At 31.8% G+C, this 20,173-nt stretch overlaps 1 protein-coding gene across 1 annotated transcript in view; it reads left to right on the forward strand.

Moving 5' to 3' along the window:
* Positions 1–18,978, forward strand: part of LOC118192787 (putative RNA polymerase II subunit B1 CTD phosphatase RPAP2) — a 43,814-nt gene extending 24,836 nt beyond the window's left edge. Inside the window, exons 6-11 of the mRNA XM_035363802.2 lie at positions 1,209–1,379; positions 12,666–13,368; positions 13,521–13,630; positions 14,009–14,089; positions 16,345–16,413; positions 18,756–18,978. Of these exons, the coding sequence (XP_035219693.2) occupies positions 1,209–1,379; positions 12,666–13,368; positions 13,521–13,630; positions 14,009–14,089; positions 16,345–16,413; positions 18,756–18,930 (1,309 nt within the window). The 3' untranslated portion in view covers positions 18,931–18,978. The remainder of the gene's footprint in view (positions 1–1,208; positions 1,380–12,665; positions 13,369–13,520; positions 13,631–14,008; positions 14,090–16,344; positions 16,414–18,755) is intronic.
* Positions 18,979–20,173: the final 1,195 nt, after the last annotated feature.

The following is a 20,173-nucleotide window of genomic DNA, read 5'->3' on the forward strand; positions in this document are numbered from 1 at the left end:
ATAGCTATAAAGATATTTTAATACTTTTGTTACTTAAACGAATTTGCCCTGAGAAATCGTCAGTTGTAATCCTGCCATACTACAGTTATTTATTTTTTATAATTCATATCATTCATTCTCCTTTTGTAACCATGTGAATAAATACAGCTTAAAAACTTTTAGTCTAAAAATATTCATATTTGTGGATTTGTTTCATAATCATTGTATAAACATATAGCAAAACAAATTTGGAACAAAAATAAATAAATAAATAAATAAAATATTGATGTTATAAAAATGTTTTTCCATCTGTAAGCATTTAAATAAAAACTCAATAAAAGTATGAAGCAAGAACTTGAATGTGTTTAAGCATACTTTTCATTTAAAGATTTGTAATTTCAATTCATGCTTTTTTTATTCTATTTTTTGTCAATGAGTGGCTAAGAGATAAAAACTCTGCTGTTAGTTGCTGCAAGATGTGATTTTGGTAGCTTAACAGGCTGGCTGTTTTAGGTTACTGTCAATAGGGGAGCAAATTTTCTGTAGAAAATCATGTCACCTTTTCCATGTGCCATGCAAAAAAAATGAATTTATAAATATCTGTCCATGCCCAAAAATTTACTGAAGTGGACAGAGATTTAAACACTTTAAAATGAATTCTTTCATTAATTATTTTTAGCTGCTGTCTAAAATTCCCAGTTTTAAGATAATTTTTTACTGACTAGAAAATTTAAATACTATTTTTGGCCAAGAGCTTTTAGTATCAAATTTTCAGGTGTTATCTAAAACAGTGTTTCTCAAACTTTTTTTAAAAAATTTTGTAACCTCTTTTATAAATTAGAATGTTAGAATCATCACCTTACTCTTGTCCCTTTTGAAAGCAATTTTGTTAGCATATATTCTACCAGCATACTTTATATTTTTAAAACATAATTCATTAAATTTTACATTAGTGTTAACAGAATAAAAATCCAAAGCCATTAGAGTCTAGATAGATTTTACATTATTAACTAAAAAATGAACTTTTTTCTAGTTGATTGTCAGTAATGTAAAATCATAATAAAAGTGGTTTTTATTTTAAAATATTTTTAAATTTATCTCATTAATTTTTGCAATTAATGTTTATTTATTTATTTTTCACTTACCTGTTTTACTGTGCTTTTTTTTTATACAGCTTAAATGTTTTAAATAGATATTCTTAGAGCTGTCATGCAATTTGTTATTTTCAGGGGCAGTGCAGGAGAAGAAATACTTTTTCACCACAAAATTGATGAAAGTGAAATTGAAAAAGTATATACAGAAAAGCGTGTGACCAATAATTTATCTGATATCTTAAAAGAAGAAATAAAAAAGTGTTCAGATAAACTTTCTGATTTGAAAATAAAGGAAAATGTCTATAAGTAAGTTAATTTTTAAACTAATATTATTTACAAGAATCTACAAATTAAAAATGTTTTATAAATAAATATATTTTTTACTGTTTTTTTTTAATGTATGAAAAATGTATTTTGAAATACTATTTGATATGAAAATGAATTAACATTTCTTGATTCATTATTAGAAAAAGATTACTCTTAATTACGTTATTTAATAAATTGCATTAAAGTCATGTGTATTTTTGGAATTTAATTTAAATTTTATAATGTAGGTTATATATAGTGTCACCAGTAAGTTTTAGCTCATTTTTTAAACAAATCTATAAAGCTTACTTTAGCTAATTTTGAATTATATATAAGATGCAAAAATTATTATTGTCTAACAACTTAGAAAAGAACTTTGGTTTGTAAAAACATTATTCTGTATTATATTGTAATTAATAGTAAGAGTAAACTAATGTGTAGTATAATAATTTGATTCTTCATTGTTAAATTGTTTTTAAAACCAAATTTTCAAAATAAATATAGCATATTGTGTTGCACTTCTGATTTGTTGAGATCTTTTCAATAATTATACCACCTGAGCAGCCAGAAATCGACAGTTTATCGCAGTAAACCTCAAATAGCAAAATAACTGTAAATAACAGTACACCGAAGGTAAGACTATTTCTTCTTAACATGCAAAAACTAATTCAGATTATCAATATTAGCCACAGAGTAAACTTTAAAATGCAGTTTTTAATTCATGTAGGTAGCTCTTAGAACTGCTTTAACTTCTGAAGTAACTAACTCTTAGGTAACTGATTCACTAGATGTTGGAGATGTATTTACAGGATTTCCATTATTAAAGTTCTACTCAGACCAGCTGGCAGCTATAACAAATCATCATAAAAGTTATCAAGAATTTTGTAAATGATATGATAAAAGAATAGGAAGGATATTTAAAAAAAAATTTTCATTTTTTTTGTCTGTGTTTTTTTGGTCCTAATAAGACCCAACGACGTTTGTTTTCTTGCTAATTTAATAGCATATTAATTTGATTACAGCACCATTCTCTTTATAAAAGTTCTATCTTCTTTAAGCTGTGCAGGACCAGCCCGTACGTTGTTGTAATTTTTTGACTAATAGCAGACTGCTATTTATTTTATTTTGATTTTAATTTTACATTGCTCGGAGTTGCAATTACATTCTTTACACCCTAATGTGTTTTTCAGCGGACGCGTCGGGAAAAAGGAACAGAGCAGTGAAGCTCCAAAAAGATTTATTCGGGACTATTCATGTTTTTATTAAAAAATTTTTTCACATCATACAAGAGCTTCAATGGTCTGTTTCGGCGAAACACGTAATGGTATTTAGCCTAGTTCGACACTCGGTTATTTTTCCCTTGAAAAGCCTGGCAGAGGGTACAAATGGGTTAATTTACCATTTTCTGCTTTGTAATTATTGTATTTTTGCAATTTATGTTTTCATTATAATTTTTGCATTTTATGTTTTGGTATATATTTTTTCCGTCAAACTTTTTTTTTAATGTGTATTAACTTTTCATATATATATTTTTTCCATCAATCTATTTTTTATTTTTTATATGTATTAACTTTTCACATATCACAACGGTCAGATATTTTTTCGTGCATTCGCATGTCTTCCAACATTAATTTTAATTTTTTTTTTTTTTTTTTTTTTGCATGTTTACAGTTTTTTTCCCAGTTTTTCCAGATAATTTTTTTTAAAAAATTCTTCTTAGTTCATATTTTAGTCATACAGCGTTGAACTATTTTGTGGAGCTACAGCTCCTGGCAACTTTTTAGCAAGATCGCTGCAATGTTTCTACCTACTATTATTTCGTACCTTTTTGCAGCATTATGCGTAAAAAAATTTTTGAGACCAAATAGGTCTTATGTTTCATTACTAGTTAGCTTTACAATTTCTATTTCAATTAAAAAAAATAATCCATGTATTGCCACCTAAAGAGTGTATTACTGTGAAACACCCATAGTTTACACAAATAGATTTTTATCGGTGCCATAGAGCAGCTATTACAAAACCTGTAAGCATTCTTGAAGAGCTTGTTTTAAATATGGTTGCTACTCACAGTGACTGTTCGATGTTATGCAAATTGTATTTCTTTCTTTGTACCGAGGAGCGGCGCAGACGCAAATTTGTTAGGTTTTTAAAGCTCGCGGTTAGAGCTTCGAGGTTGCTGTGAATTACTGGAGTTTCAACTAAGCAGAGGTTCTTCTGAGTTTGTGTTGGTAAGCCACCACTGAAGTCGGAGTTTGTGTGGTCTTCGCCGTTCCTCTTCGCCTAACTTACTATTTGAAAGTCAATAAAGAAGTTTCGGTCAACGTTAGGAGTCTGAGGTTTTTTGAGTTCTATACTGAAGTAATATCAAGTTAATTTACAGTCCACTATTTTTAAACAACGGAACGTACAAGATTTTATGGTCCATCGGCTACGGAGTCACAGTAAATTTGGTGAGTCAGTGTGTTTTTTTATCTTTCTTATTAGATAATGGAATTTACAACGCTTAAGACTAAAAAGCGTGTAGCTAAAGCTAAGTTAAGTAAACTGAAAGAGAAATTTACCGTGACTTACGATTCTGCCGATGTTGATCAGTTAGAACTTTTTAAATCTAGATTAAATGACTTAATGACCGAACTTTCGGATATTTTTCGTAACATATTTGTAGTGTGTGAAGAAAAAGATATTGATGTATTTATAGAAGAACAACAGGTCGTACAAGATACTGCTGATGAGTTAATTTTAATGCTAAACAGAGTTAAGAATGTTAAAGACATTAGTGTGGAAACTAAATCTTGTGAAATAGCGAGTATACGCTTACGTAAGCTAACTCTTCCTGTATTTAGTGGCAGTACTGAAGAATGGTTATCATTTTTTGATTTATTTAAAACGGCGATAGTAGATAATGACCGTTTATCAGGTGCACAAAAGCTACAATATTTAAAGGGTTCTTTAAAAGGAGATGCTTTGCGGATTGTTCAAGCTTTAACTATTTGTGACAGGAATTTCGAAATAGCGTGGCATTTATTGTGTCAAAGATTTTCACATAAGAGAGAATTACTTTCATCGTTATTAAAGAAAATCTTGTATTTATCAAATTTACAATCTGAAATTCCTAGTCAGATATTAGCATTAGTAGACACTGTAAGAGAGTGTGTATGTTCGTTTGAAAATCTAGGATTCAAAGTGGAGCAATTCGCGGATGCTATTTTAATGTTAATAGTACAGTTTAAATTGGATTCTTCGACGAGAGGATGGTGGGAAAGAACATTAAAGAGTGAGGAAATACCAACACTTAATAATCTGCTAGAGTTCTTGAAATCTCATGCCAGAACCTTGCAAGCAGGTAAAACGCAAGGTGTTAAAAAACAAGTTACAAAAGACAAATTAACTTCATTGGCTTTAGAGATTCGCGCGCAGTGTACGTATTGTAAAGCCGGTCATTCAGTTTTTAAATGTAATAAGTTTTTAAATCTGAATGTGCAGGAACGCGTTAATTTTGTCAAGAGAAATAATGTTTGTTTTAATTGTTTGGTTTCAAACCATAAAGCTTTCGAGTGTAGAAGTACACATAAATGTAAAAAGTGCTTTAAAAATCATCACACACTACTGCATTTCGAAAGAGTTCAAAATGAACCAAAGGCACTTAAAGGAGTTTCGAACAGTTCGAATGAATTATCAGTGACGGCTAAGCCATTTTTCCCTGGGCCAGAAACTCGCGCTCAATCGGCTGGGTCAGGGAAGAATATCGCAAGTTCTAGTCCAGTAATTAAATCTTGTGTTTCAGACTTTAATTTTCAGAGTGAAGTTTTATTATGTACGGCTGTTATTAAAGTGTTAGATTCATCGGATGAATACCAATTGTGTAGAGCCCTCCTTGACCCTGGCAGTCAAGCAAGCCTGATTTCTGAAGATTGTGTACAAAGGCTAGGGTTAGCAAGAAGAAATGCCAAAGTTTTTATTTCATGTTTAGGGTCTTTGGATACGAAAACTAATGGGATTACGGAAATAAACTTCGTTCCGCATTTTCCGGCGAAAGTGTCATTTAAAACACCAGTATTTATCATCAATAGAATTATTGGAACTTTGCCGCATTTTACATTGGATAAGAAGTACGTTGAGGAATATAATGATTTAATGTTAGCAGATCCAACATTTTACAAAAGTGGGCCTGTTGATATACTTTTAGGCGTAGATATTGCCTTACCTCTTTTAAAGGGAGAAATAATTAAATGCGAAGAAGGTAAACCGGTAGCTTCTTGTTCTGAAGTAGGATGGATTATTTCAGGTAGTGTGAATAATTCAACAGAAATTAATCCTACTATCTATGTTAATAATATACAAGTGGAAACTGATCAGATGCTGTCTGACTTTTGGAAATTGGATGCTGTACCTACGTTTGACATACTTACTAAATCGGAGAGAGCATGTGAAGATTATTTCAAATCTACATATACGAGAGAGGAAAGTGGGGTATATACTGTGAAATTACCGTTTCACTCTCCCCCTTCTCAGCTTGGAGATTCCAGACAATTAGCTATGCGTAGATTCCAATCTTTAGAAAATTCACTTCTAAAAAGGCCTCAGATATATGAACACTATAAGGATTTCATGAGGGAATACCTTGAGCTGAGACATATGGAGGGAGTGCCTGAGGGAGAGATTCTTATTGACTCTACGTATTACATGCCTCATCATGCCGTATTAAAGGAATCAAGTACTACGACTAAACTGAGAGTTGTTTTCGATGCTTCAGCTAAAACGACATCGGGTCTTTCATTGAATGATATTTTGATGGTTGGGCCAAGAGTTCAGCAAGAGCTGTTTCCAATTCTTCTACGGTTTAGAACTCACAAAATTGCAGTATGTGTCGATGTAGAGAAGATGTTCAGACAAATTCGTGTCCACCCAGAAGATACAAATTGGCAACGAATGCTTTGGAGGGATAGTCCTAGTGAGCCCTTGAGTACATTTAGATTAGTGACAGTTACATATGGGACTGCCTGTGCGCCGTATTTGTCTACTAGAGTAATGAAACAACTTGCATTAGATGAACAAGTTAGATTTCCTTTAGCATCAAAAATTGCCCTTCGTGATTTTTATGTTGATGATTTGCTTTCAGGGACACAAAGTGAAGAGGAAGCGAATGTTCTAGTTCAGCAGTTGAATGAAATGATGAAAAGGGGTGGATTTCGCTTAAGGAAGTGGATTTCAAACAGTTCAGTATTTTAAAGAATATTCCCGAGTGCTTACGAGAATCCAGTATTTCTCTTGAAATAAACAGTGACAAGAAAGTAAAAGTATTGGGAATTAATTGGAACAACTCTAGTGATACGTTTCATTTTTCGGTATGCATAAGTGATAAAGAGTTTACTAAGAGGACTATTTTATCAGAAGTAGCGAAAATTTTTGATCCAATGGGATGGTTAGCGCCAACAATAATATACGCGAAAATATTATTACAAGAGTTATGGAACTTACAGCTGGGTTGGGATGAACTTGTTGATAAGAGAATAAGTAGGAAATGGAAGCATTTCTATCTAGAATTACCCTTACTTTCAAGCTTACGATTTCCGAGGTATGTCTTGAGTCCGAAGGCAGTAGTGATAGATATCCATGCTTTCTGCGACGCTTCAGAAAAGGCTTATTGTGCAGTCATCTATCTCCGAACAATCAACCTTGATTCGTTAGTCAAAGTCAGCCTTTTGACATCGAAAACCAGAGTAGCGCCCTTAAAAACCCAGTCTCTTCCGAGACTAGAGTTGTGTGCTGCGTTACTTTTAGCAAACCTCTTAAATGCAGTATTATCATGCATAGAACTGCCTATTAACAATATTTACGCATGGACCGACTCGCGGGTTACATTGGCATGGGTTTCGTCCGAACCTCGCCGTTGGCTACCTTTTGTGGCAAATCGAGTTGCAAAAATCCAGGAAGCTGTTCCAGGTATTCAATGGAATTATGTTGCTGGGAAAGAAAATCCTGCAGACTGTGGGACCAGAGGTTTTATTCCATCAGAATTCCTACAATGTGAGTTATGGATGAAGGGATCGCAGTGGTTAAACGAATCCGTAATTCATGTACAGCAAAATTCAAGTGTAGAATTAGAGGGTGAAGTTATGTTAAAGGAATTGAAAAAGAGTTTCAGTTCAAATGCTTCCAAATTTGAAGAGCCTAGTGTGTTTTCAAGATTTTCGTCATGGTTAAAGTTATGTTGGGTGTTAGCGTGGTGTTTAAGATTTAGAAATAATTTTAGTAAGTTACCTACAGAGCGTATAAAGGGTTATTTATCTACTGAAGAATTCTGTGAAGTTACTTCTATGATTGTTAGGATTGTGCAAAGAGCCGAATTTCCAGAAGAATTGTTTAGAATCTGGTAAACCCTTGAAGACATCAAGTAAATTACTGTCTTTAAGTCCTTTCTTGGATTCCGCGGGAGTAATGCGTGTAGGCGGAAGGCTCAGAAACTCTGCAGTTTCAAATAATCAGAAACATCCTATGATTTTACCAAAGAATCGCAATATTACGCGTTTAATTATTAAGCATTATCATGACACGTATCTTCACGCAGGTACGCAGCTACTCACTTCTGTCATACGACATAGATTTTGGATTGTGAATGCTAGAGATATTATAAGAAAGTGTATAAACCAATGTGTTATCTGCCGTAGAGTTAGAGCGCAAACTGCAACTCAGCTAATGGCAGATTTACCCGCTTCAAGAGTTACTCAAAGTAGAGCTTTTTCTCGTGTAGGGATTGATTTAGCAGGACCATTTAACGTTAAATATCGTCCGGGTAGAGGAGTCAAAATCTTTAAGTGTTACGTATGTCTATTTATTTGTTTTACTACAAGAGCAATACACTTAGAATTAGTTGGAGATCTTTCAACAAAATCATTCCTCGCGACACTTAAGCGGTTTATAGCTCGTAGAGGCAAACCGTGTGAAATTCACAGTGATTGTGCAACGAATTTTATAGGAGCTAATAAAGAATTAAGGAAAGCCTTTTCTATTGTTCAACGTGATGAACAGCTACAGGGTTATATTTCTTCAGAAAATATTAAATGGTTGTTTAATCCTCCCTCTGCCCCTCATTTTGGAGGGCTTTGGGAAGCGGGTATCAAGTCTATGAAACATCACTTAAAAAGATGTTTAGGAACACTTATTTTAACATACGAGGAATTTTTGACATTAATAACCCAAATTGAATCCTGTCTTAATTCTAGGCCTTTAGTACCAGCTTCAAGTGATTGTAGCGACTTGGAGGCGATAACACCAGGACACTTTTTAACCGGAGCGGCTTTAAGCGCTATTCCAGAATCTAACCAAATTCAAGAAACCATGAGCTGCAGTGACCGTTGGAGGAACGTGCAAAGGTTATTTCAACATTTCTGGAATCGTTGGAGCAGTGAGTATTTATCTAGATTGCAGCAGAGACCGAAGTGGTGCAAGGTACAACAAGACCTGAAGATTGGTGATATAGTTCTTATTAAGAACGAAAATCTACCTCCGCTACGTTGGAAATTAGGTAGAATTATTAAAGTGCCTCCCGGTCTGGATGAGAAAGTTCGAGTGGTGAGTTTATGCACGTCTAATGGTGAAATAAAACGACCTATAGCAAAGCTATGCGCTTTGCCATTTAATTCTTGATTTAGAGACTTTAATTTTTTTTTCTGGTTTATGCAGTTCAACAGTTTAAATTTATTGTTTGAACCCCCTTGGGACTTCAAGGCTGGGGGTATGTTCGATGTTATGCAAATTGTATTTCTTTCTTTGTACCGAGGAGCGGCGCAGACGCAAATTTGTTAGGTTTTTAAAGCTCGCGGTTAGAGCTTCGAGGTTGCTGTGAATTACTGGAGTTTCAACTAAGCAGAGGTTCTTCTGAGTTTGTGTTGGTAAGCCGCCACTGAAGTCGGAGTTTGTGTGGTCTTCGCCGTTCCTCTTCGCCTAACTTACTATTTGAAAGTCAATAAAGAAGTTTCGGTCAACGTTAGGAGTCTGAGGTTTTTTGAGTTCTATACTGAAGTAATATCAAGTTAATTTACAGTCCACTATTTTTAAACAACGGAACGTACAGTGACCTTAAAGTTCGTTGAAGAAATAAAGTTCGTTGAATTTATCTGTTGAAGAATTTATGATTTCCAAAAAATAATTCTATACAGCCAAACCACATTAAATTTATTATTAATCACTAATTAATAATACTCATTATTAAATAGTGTCATATTAAATTCCAAGAAATCGTGTTTTACAGCCAAGTTTAAATACCACTTCAAAACTTCATTAAAAAGATAATGGCATCACCATGAAATCTGCTGACATAACTCAATATGATAATTCACTTTTCCAGGATACTTTTTTTTTTTTTTTTTTGAGAATAAATGACTAATGTCTTTTGTGCTGATTTTATAATTTTAAGTATGATTAGTAATATGATTTTATATTTATTTTGAAAAGAAATAATGAAATTATATTTTTATGCAATAGTACATGGTGAATCGGAAATAAGGCTATGCATTTGATTGTATTATGTGATGAGGGTGTTATGGCTGTTGAAATTGAGGTAGTGTCATTGTAAAGTCATTTTGGTACTTATTGGTTATCCAATATCTGCTGATGCAGCCCAAAAAATTCCATGTGACTCAATTATTTCAAATGTTTGGTTTTTCTAGCCAAAATGATGTTTATATTTTTATTTTCTTGTTAATGTCCTCTCCTCCCTTTTTTCCCTAGGAGAGGGTGAGAATGGCATTTCTTTCTTTCTTTTTTTTTTTTTCTTTTCTTATTTCAATACCAACTTTGATTCTGAGACTAGCATTTTAATATTCAGAGACAGGCTGCAGGGGATAACAATCTGTCTATTGGTGGATATCGCATAACCAGCAAGTATCATCAGTTTTTCAAACTGAAGAGCAGTACACTACAGTATCAATCAGACTGTTTTTTTATGAGTTATTATAAGTATGTTATAATGTTGGCACTTAACATATTAGCACAACCTCTATAGTAGAAGTCACTAAATTTTTAGAATATGTGAAACTCTAGCAACTATTCACGTATCAGTTCTTCAGTTTTAATGAACAACATTGCTATTTTGCTGCAAAAGTTTTAAAAGCAGCACTTGCTTTGAATCTAATTTTACAACAATCATCATGAAATCTCTGTCTCCCATAAAGAAACAAAAACCCACTTGTAAATAAATACATTCTTAGACAAAAAAAAAAAAAAAAAAAAAAAAAAAAAAGCACCGAGAAGATATAAAGCAAATGGGACACAAATTGATATGCATACAGGTTTCGACGGAAAATGCAAAATTTTACATTTTGGCTGCCAGTGGATGAACGGAGCGCATCTGATCTGTGCAACTGGCAGGATATTTAAGAAGAGAAATTATGATTCTAGGTCATAAATTCTTCACGAATTTCATTCCAAGTACTCTGGTAGACAGTAACTGTGCCTCGCATACAGGTGCGCGAACGATATGCGTAAATATCAGAATTTGAGAGAGGTTGTGTAGTTGGACTCAAAGAAGCCGGTTGGTCTTATCAGCAAAATAGCTCGACATTTGAGCAGGAGCAATGCCACTAGTAAACGATGTTGGCAGGAATGGGTGAATCATGACCACACACAGCTTCAAGAAAGAAGGAAGCGGTAGGCCTAGAGAAACGACAGAACATGAAGACTGAGCAATCGTCACAGCAGCACTCACAGCCCCAGATGCATTATTATCATCAGCTGTACATGCAACTAGTGCTTCAGTGACCACAAGGACCATTCATAGACAGCTCACAGAAAGGAGGCTAAGGTCACTGCGCCCCTTGCACCTACTACTATTGACCTCTGTACAACATCAAGCCCGTTTGTAGTGTTGTCGGGCTCATTCGCATTGGAATGTCACTGAGTGGAGTAGAATAGCCTTCAGTGATGAATCCGGCTTTGAACTGAGCCCTGATGACCAGCGAATGCGAGTCTGAAGATGCCTCGGACAGGGGTGTGATAGCAACCTGACTGTCTTCCGGCAGACAGGCCGACAACCAGGAGTGATGGCCTGGGGTGCCATTTCATTTCATAGTAGGACCCCTTTGGTTGTCATCTGTCGCAACCTTACAGTACAGCAGTTCATTGACGAAGTTCTAAGGCCCGTTGTGTTGCCCTTCATGTCATGTCACCCTGGGCTTAATTTCAGCAAGATAATGCCTGCCCCCACACTGCCTTAGTGCTTGCCGAACATTACCTTGGCCAGCAAGGTTGCTGGATCTCTCTCCTATTGAGCATGTTTGGAGCATTATGGGCAGAGCCCTCCAACTAACGCTGGATGTTGACGATCTAACGCGCCAGTTGGACAGAATTTGGCACGATATCCATCAGGAGGACATCCGCAACCTCTATCAATCGATGCCAAGCCGAATAACTGCTTGCATAAGGGCCAGAGGTGGACAAATGGATGATTGGAAGAAAAATTGGATGATTTATTGAAGCTCTATCACTTCAATAAATCATCCAATGTTTCTCAAACTGTAATCATTTGCTTTTCTGTACATGCACATCACTTGTGCTGATTTTCGTCCCATTCAGATAACTCCTTCTTGGTGCGTCTTTTTTTTTTTTTTTTTTTTTTTTGTCTAAGGGTGTAGTTTTATTGATTGATTTTTGGGATAGGTACCCAATTAAAGCATGAAAAGTGTGTACAAGTGTACAATAAAGAATTTTTTGCAAATATTTTTTTTTCCTTCTGTAACATATTGCTAACTGTACTATGGTTGCATTAATATATAGTAAGTATTCAAATGCTTTTGCAAGCAATATCGATGATGCTGTATCAGTGTTACTACGAGCTCATCCTTTGAGATTTTCTTTTTTAGATGTTTCCCATTGTAAGCGATACTTTTCTTCATCTCTTATGGTTGATGGCATCAGTGCTAAACTGAAATCACAGCTTGCCAGTCCTATAAGTTTATTATCATTTTCGTATGTAGTCATTTGTGCTGCAACTGTTATTTGTTGCTGTTTATTCAGCACCATCTTAGATACTGATTTAAATGTTTGGGTATGTGTTTCTTATATGAAAGGGGAAGATGAAGTTTCATATTTAATATATCATTCATTATTTTCCTGTATAATATATAGTAATATGCTATACTTAATTTCAAACATTTTTACATTTTTCTGGCTCAGTTCATGTATATTACATTGTTATATAAGTATTTCATTTAATCATACTTTATAAGGGTAGAACTGTGTAATGCTGTATTTATTAAGGAGTTTTTTTTTTTTTTCCCGTTTTCTTAGAAATCCATATGTATTTGCTGATCCAGCTGAAGAAAATCATGCTCTTCATAATGATGACAACAGTAATTCTAATTCAAGTGCTTCTGATGAGGGTTCCGAAGAAAGTGATGAAGACAAGAAACTTTTTCCTGATTATGACAATATGAAAGTATTATCACACAAGCACATGCCCATACCTCAAAAGACTTCAAAAACTAAGTTAATATCTCCTATAAAACCTACTGAAGTATCAAAGGCACAGTTAAATAACATGCCAATTGAATTTATTCAGAGAGTCTTTCAAGACTGGATTACAGAAGACACCATGAAGTACATTCTTGGTGAAAAGCAGATATATTCTATAAAAGCTGATCTTTTGTTTCAGAGTATGCATAACTCCAGCTCTTATGATACAGACAAATTATCATCTATGAAAGATGAATATATTAATTTGTGCTTGAAACTGGACAGACTTCCTGAGGAAGAGGAAGATGATAGTGACTCTGTAGAAATAACCATTGAAGGTGCTAATCCACCTGAAAGACACCAGACTGCATCTAATGATTCTGAGCCAAAGGAAGAAACAGTTTCAAAACCTGAAATACAGAAAAGCAGCCTAAAGAAAAGGCCTAGAAGGAAAACAAAAGGGAAAAGTAAAAGTGTTGCTTTTGCCTCAGCTGATAAGGAAAAGAAAAGTATCTCTAAACCTAGCACTAGCTTTAAGGTATGTTAATAATGCTTTTGAAATGTATTATTTATTTTCTATATTTTATTTCTTTATTTTAAATGTAATAAATCTAATATATAAAAATAATCAGAAACATAGTTTTTATGAAATTTAATGAGATTTCTAATTTTATATTTAATAAATTGCAGGAAGTTGAAGAACCTTCGATGTTACTAGTTGACCCAGCTTTCCCGCTGATTGATTCTGTATCACAAAATGGCCTTAGAAGACAAGTTTTGACCAGCAAATTAAAAGCAGTGTAAGTAATTTGATTAATAAGCATTTATAAGGATTTATAATTCCCTGTAAAATAGGTTATACTGTACTAAAACATGTTAAAAATACAATTTCACTAAATAGCATATTAAAAATGCAATTTTATTATGAATAGGAGACTTATTTGTAAATATATAATCATTGGCATACCTATTGTAGTTAAAGTTTCATATTCAGAATTAAAATTTGTAAATTCTAAATAAAGTGTAAATAGTAGTAAATTAGATTTGGAACAGTTTATTATAATAATGCTTTACATCACCTGTCTCAATATTACTTGATGTTTATGTAATATTTTATTTAGTTTATTTTGCATTTTTAAATTTCTGATAAGAAGTTATTAACACTTAACTATTTGCAGATACTTTGACATGCTGCCTCTTCTTGGTCTGCATTATAAAAATATTAGAGACAGTGTTAAACAAATTGTGGATACATTTAGGTAATTCAAAGTTCTTTATTCTGTATTTTATCTCCTCTTTTTAAATACACATAATGTATTTGAAAGAAATAGCTTTAACTCTTATTTTCATAAATATTATATTAGGAATGTGTTTTCAATGATAAACTTTCTGAATGTAAGGTAGAAAATTTTATGAGAGTACTAGGATGGTACAAGTTCAGCACTAGGGTGGTTTTAAAAATGCAAAATTTTCATATAATCTTTGTGGACATATTCCAGTTAAAAGTATATATTTTACTTTAAGAAATTGAATGCAAAGAATTTCATAGCTTTGAAAAATTAGTAAAGGTATTTAAAAACAAATTTGTTGACTCAGAGTACTTTTCAGCATATAAATTAAATATTTCTGAAAGTTTCCCCTAAACCTTAGACACTGAGAGAGTAGAAAAAAAAGTAGATCATTTTGCTTGCTAAAGAAACTGTATTGGATAAAACAGTGTCATGGTTATTAATTGTATAGCCAACCCAAGAAATTATAAATTGCTCATATCTCGTTGAATTTTGCTCATATTGAGCCCATATAAAAAGTTAACCTACATTTTCAAAACTGTTTTGCCTCTAATTCTCAAATATTGTTGTCATAAAATTTTCTGCCTTTCTTGAGAAACTTTGTAAGTGCACGATGCACTTAACTAATCAATATATAAGAAAGTAAAGGCCTACTTTTCCAAGTCATTATCATCACTTTTAGCTTAAGGAATAATTTTTCTGTTATTCATTGCGAGTGGAGTGTCGGAATCCACAAAAAATTCAAAAAGTTCCTTTTTCTGTTTTCTTATGTCATGTACAGTTGACTTTCTAATGCCATACTCCTCGCATGATTTTGAGACGAATATACTTTTATCCATTTTTTTTGCAGCAATTCCACTTTTTTGTTTAATGGACATTGAAACATGCTTTCGATTTGTAGATCTTGTTGCAGTGCCAGAATTAGAAACTCTTTTCGACATAATTGAAAGTTCAAACTTTCATTTTCATAAAATTGCTGTAATAATAATAGCCTGCAAAAAACAATTAGAAATCAGATCAAACCATAAAGTTAAGGGACAGCACAGCCTGCTATATTAACTAAAATTCCTTGGAATCAGTAGAGTATAATTTTAGCCTAGCTTAATAGAACCTGCTATACATTATCGGCCGTATCACTTAGGAAGTCCTCCATGAAGGCATTCCTTCCCTTGGGCAAATAGTTCTAGTGTGCTTTGCTATAATCAGCTAAACCTAACCAAACTTTGGCTTAGCTAGACTGCTGCTTTCTGCTTCTCTTCTTACTACAAAGCTATCAGAAATTTAAATGTTTTGAAACAAGCATGATTATGGATCAACATCTACACAATCAACTATTCTACATCATTGCATGTATATATGAATATTTAAAAAAATTAATTTTCTGTTGCATAAAATGAGATTAAAAATTTGGCATTATAAATTCCATAAACTTAATGTGAGTAGTTTTTAGCCAGCATTCTAGCCATTATGTCTTACCTTAAATATGTTTTCAGAAGTTTTTCAAGTCTACTTGTGCTTTTAGCTTTTCAGTTGCCCAAAATTTCTTACTAGCATTGAAATTTTAAGTTTAGAAACAGATTGTAAACAGGATGAACTTAAATCAACATACTGAATCCAAATCTTATCTATAATAACAAATGTCTACATAAAAATCATTTTTTTTCTCATATATAATTTTTCAGTCAGGATTTGAAGTGATGGAGCAAGATAATTATAAAGTTAGCAGTGTTAAGTATCTAATTACTAAGCCACAAAACGGTATTTTGGATTTTTCTAATGATTTTGGGAATTGAAATACTTTTCTGGAAGCTACTGTAAAAATCACCTTTAAGATGATGTACTTAAAATCATTTCATAATTCAAGTCTACGTGGAAACTGAAGACCATAAAAGAGCAGAATTCCCTGAAATATTTTTCATAGTTTTATTAATTTATCTCTCTCTCTCTTTTAAGAAATTGTCAGATTTTTTTTAACTAAATATTTAATAATTGCATGAGGTTTGATTTTCTTAATTTTGTGTGAAAGAAACAAAGCATGCTATATTGATAATAAAAAGCAACGCTAGAGCAACTTTTAATTTTCCACTCAAATGAAAATAAAATATAGATTTTGGATGTGTATTATATACCATATTTCTTTTTTCTATTTTTAGACTTCTTTGATTTTAAAAATTGCATATTAATTTATTTGTTAACATTTTAAAGTATATATATATATATTTTAGTCTCACTCCAACAAATATCATTTATAAGCCAAAAGAATGGAAAGTAATTGCATTAGTGCTGTTCAGAATGTAAGTATTTTTCACTTATTTTATTCTTTTAAACTTATTTATGCAATTTTTTAACTGATTAAATTAAGATTACTAAAATAAATTATCAAAATAAATTTGGTAAAGAACATGTGTATCTAGAATATGATATAACAGCAGTGAAAGTGCTTTTAGAGTATAATTTACAATTTTTTAACACCAGTTGATTACATTCTATTATTAAGCTCAAGTGATTTTTCTGTGTCGTAAGTTTCTGCTATTTTTAATTTGCATTTGCAATTAAATCAATTGCTAGACTTTCTAAGCATAATTTTGTATGTAGAAAAAAAAAGAAAGGAAGAAAAGTAAATCAAAACTTATAAAGAAACAAAGGAAGAGAAATTCAAAAGGGAATTTCATTAATTGTGTGCTAAATGTAGTTACAAATAATGTTATAAAACAAGAACATTAAAAAAATCTTTTTATTCTTGAAGGCAGAGAAAAAGAAAAAACAAACAACTTTTAAATAAACAAATACACACACACACACACACAAAAAAAAAAAAAAAAAAAAAAAAAAAAAAATTCCTGTAAAATTTCAGTTTTTGTCAAGGGAGTAGACCATAATTTCACATGATAATTGCTTTTCTGAATTTTAGTTATTGAAAAGAAATTGAGTATATTAATTAAAATCCATCCCATAAAAAATATACTCTAAAGCAGTGCTGGTAATTGCCAAAACTCGGGGAAAATTATTTTTAACAAAAAACGTGTCTTTTATTTGAAACTTAAAATTGAACCAAAATTTATAAATTGTCAGAATGATTTGTTGGCATTGTATGTAACACAGTGTAATTGCAAAAATTTTTTTGATGTACCATTTTTATTTGTCAGATAAACTCACTACTAAGATATAATTTAGGAAGAGTGGCTATGCAAGTATCTTGTAATTAAGCAAAATGAGACAAAATATTCTTCATAGATAGCTGACAGGAGATTAATGGGACAAACTTAAACAATCCCAAATCTCGTAGAATAATGAATATTTCAAAAAGTACCATCAGTATATGTCAAAATTTTCATACTTTATCATTTAGAATTTCTGCTATAGTGCACTGTAGTTCTTTTAAAAAATAAGTTAAATGCTTTTGGATTCAAAACTGATTTTTCATTTTTATTCCCTGAGAGTTATATTTGTTTCATACAAATGCTGAGACACCTCTGTTTATTACAAGTATTTATGAGAACGTAATTAGGTAATATGGTTGAATATCATCAGTAACGTACCATCAGTGAGGTAATAGAAGAAAAAAATTAAGGTGAAAAAAGATCAAAGTAAGAATAAACATAACTTTATTGGTGATGTGACATTCAGTCTCAAAAGTGACCACTTTCATGGAAGAATAAGACACTGTTTTGAAAACATGGATGGTTTTCTTAGCAAAGTTCATTGTATACTGAGAATAGTCATTATAATATTAATGCTAATTTCTGAGTTAGTTTGTAAATAGCTTCTGGTAACAAAGTGTAATTTCATTATATATTTCTATATAATAAAATTATATAGGCATATAATTCTACAAGATTCAACACTTGTTATGCTAAAATTGTACTACAGTCTAATATTAGTATCACTGATCAGAGAAATTTTTATAAATAGAACTTTTGATTTTGTAACTATGCATAGCTAACCCAATAAAGTAAAAAGTAGAAAAATTGATAAAATTCTATACATTATTTTTTAAAAAAATACATAATTTATTTATTTCTAACGCGTTTGTGCTTCTCTTAATTCACATTCATAATATAAACTGTTTCAAAGTAATAATTGGAACAGCTTTCTTGAACTGGAAATTTTTGGATTCAAAATTATATTGAAGAAACATTGTCTATTTGATAATTTTTATACAGTTAATCTCAACAGATTTTTTTTTATCCAAAATTATAAATTTCTTTTCGTCTAGTCATTTACTAATCTGTTTCTTGGCAATTTATTGTTAGGGTAGGAGTTAATTGTATTGCTTTAATTTCAGACTTAAATCTTATGATCAACTAAAATAATTTTTTTTTATTTGTATCATAAACAATTTTGCCATTTAATGATATTAACTGTCACAAAGAAACTTCTTTTCAAATAAAAAGTTTATTATTACAACAGTAAAGCATTTTAATTCTAAAATTTGAATGGGGACGGAAGGGAAAAAATGGAACTAGTGAAGTTAAAAACCACTCAGATGTTCTGCATTAACATTTAAAATTATGTTGAGCTATAAATGATTTAATTATTGCAGTAACATTTTTTCAACAAATAAACGAAATTTTTCTTTTCTTTGAAATAATGTTACTAAGATGATTAATCATTATTAAAATGTTTTATGATGTAGATTAACCAAGACTGTTCTGGAGGATCTTCATGATGAAGATAAGCTATTGAAATTAAGTGAAAACCCAATAATTCCAGTACGTATATGTATCCAAGAAATAGAGAAGTTAGTGACAGATCTCATCAGCCCTCGACAATTACAAAGATTACAGGGTTTGTGTGAAAAAGTTAAGTAGAGGAAATTTTATTGTTTATGTTTGTAAATAAAATATTTACCAGATTTATATTTTTCACACATGTTTATTTATTTGTTTAACACACTGGAAATACATGCTTTATTTAAATTAACCTTTTTCTACTATGAATTATTGTGAAAAAGAAGTTATTTTTTAACATACTTAAAATGTAAATAATAAATTTGTTTTAGGCAACATGGGCAGGGGGCGAATTTTTGGAGGATGTTGGCTAAGTTATTCTCACAAGCAACAGCCAAGTAAAGATGCATTATTTTGCTTTGAATTTATAAATGTGTTTAATTTATACAGGGCAATAGTTGTACTGGGTCACATTAATTGTAGCCTAGGGTACCGAAAATGCTAGAAACAGGTCTAGGATTGCTATAGCAGCACATTTTATATATCTTCCGTGACAATTACATTAATGTAAAAATATAATGAAATGCACATTTTTTCATTAACATGACTTGTATATCACATCATTCACATGAGGTCCCTCCATGCAGTTAAATAATACTTTTGCATCACGAGCATTTTAGACAGTGAACTAATGAAGTAAATAAAGTAAATGATGACTGAGAAAGATACTATCATTAATTTTTTGTTCTTCATGCTTGAATAGGAAATAATGACATTTATTTTTCCCTTTTTATTAATTCTAAATATTGCGTTTTTACTATCTCATTTAAACTGAGACTGACTCACCAACAGCCGAGCAGTAAAGTTGCTGAATTCAGGTAGCTAGACCAGTGTTTGAATCCAGCTAAGTGGGCATTTTTGTGGTTTTGCCCATCTGTAACGTGTATATAAGCCACAAAGGCATCCATCATCTTAGGCAAAAATGATGCAAAGTATATCTTTGAAGCAGGGATGTGTATAATTAAAATTTATGTGTTTAAAGGTCTATTCTATGATTCCAATTAAGTTAAATAATTTAGTTCCATATTTTACATATGTATACTTAAAATATTCTAGTCTATAATCCCAGTTTTGTTCTTACAATAGCCAAAACGCGGTTGTTACTCAGTGTTTGAAGCTGTCCATAAATCTCATTACTCCGTGACATAAAACTTTCAACATTACTGTCCAGAAAACTATGAAAAGAGGATAAGTTCTACTTTTTAGTCTTTTATCCAGAAAACTGTTTAAAAAATATTTTCCAGTCAGTTTCTCTTAAAAAGTTTGAAGCATCACTTGTTTTAGCATATAAAAACAAGTGCATTGCAGTACATAGTTTATGAGA

This window comes from Stegodyphus dumicola, chromosome 2, assembly GCF_044657685.1.
Source record: "Stegodyphus dumicola isolate Sdum_Otavi_A_Nest chromosome 2, ASM4465768v1".
NCBI lineage: Eukaryota > Metazoa > Arthropoda > Arachnida > Araneae > Eresidae > Stegodyphus > Stegodyphus dumicola.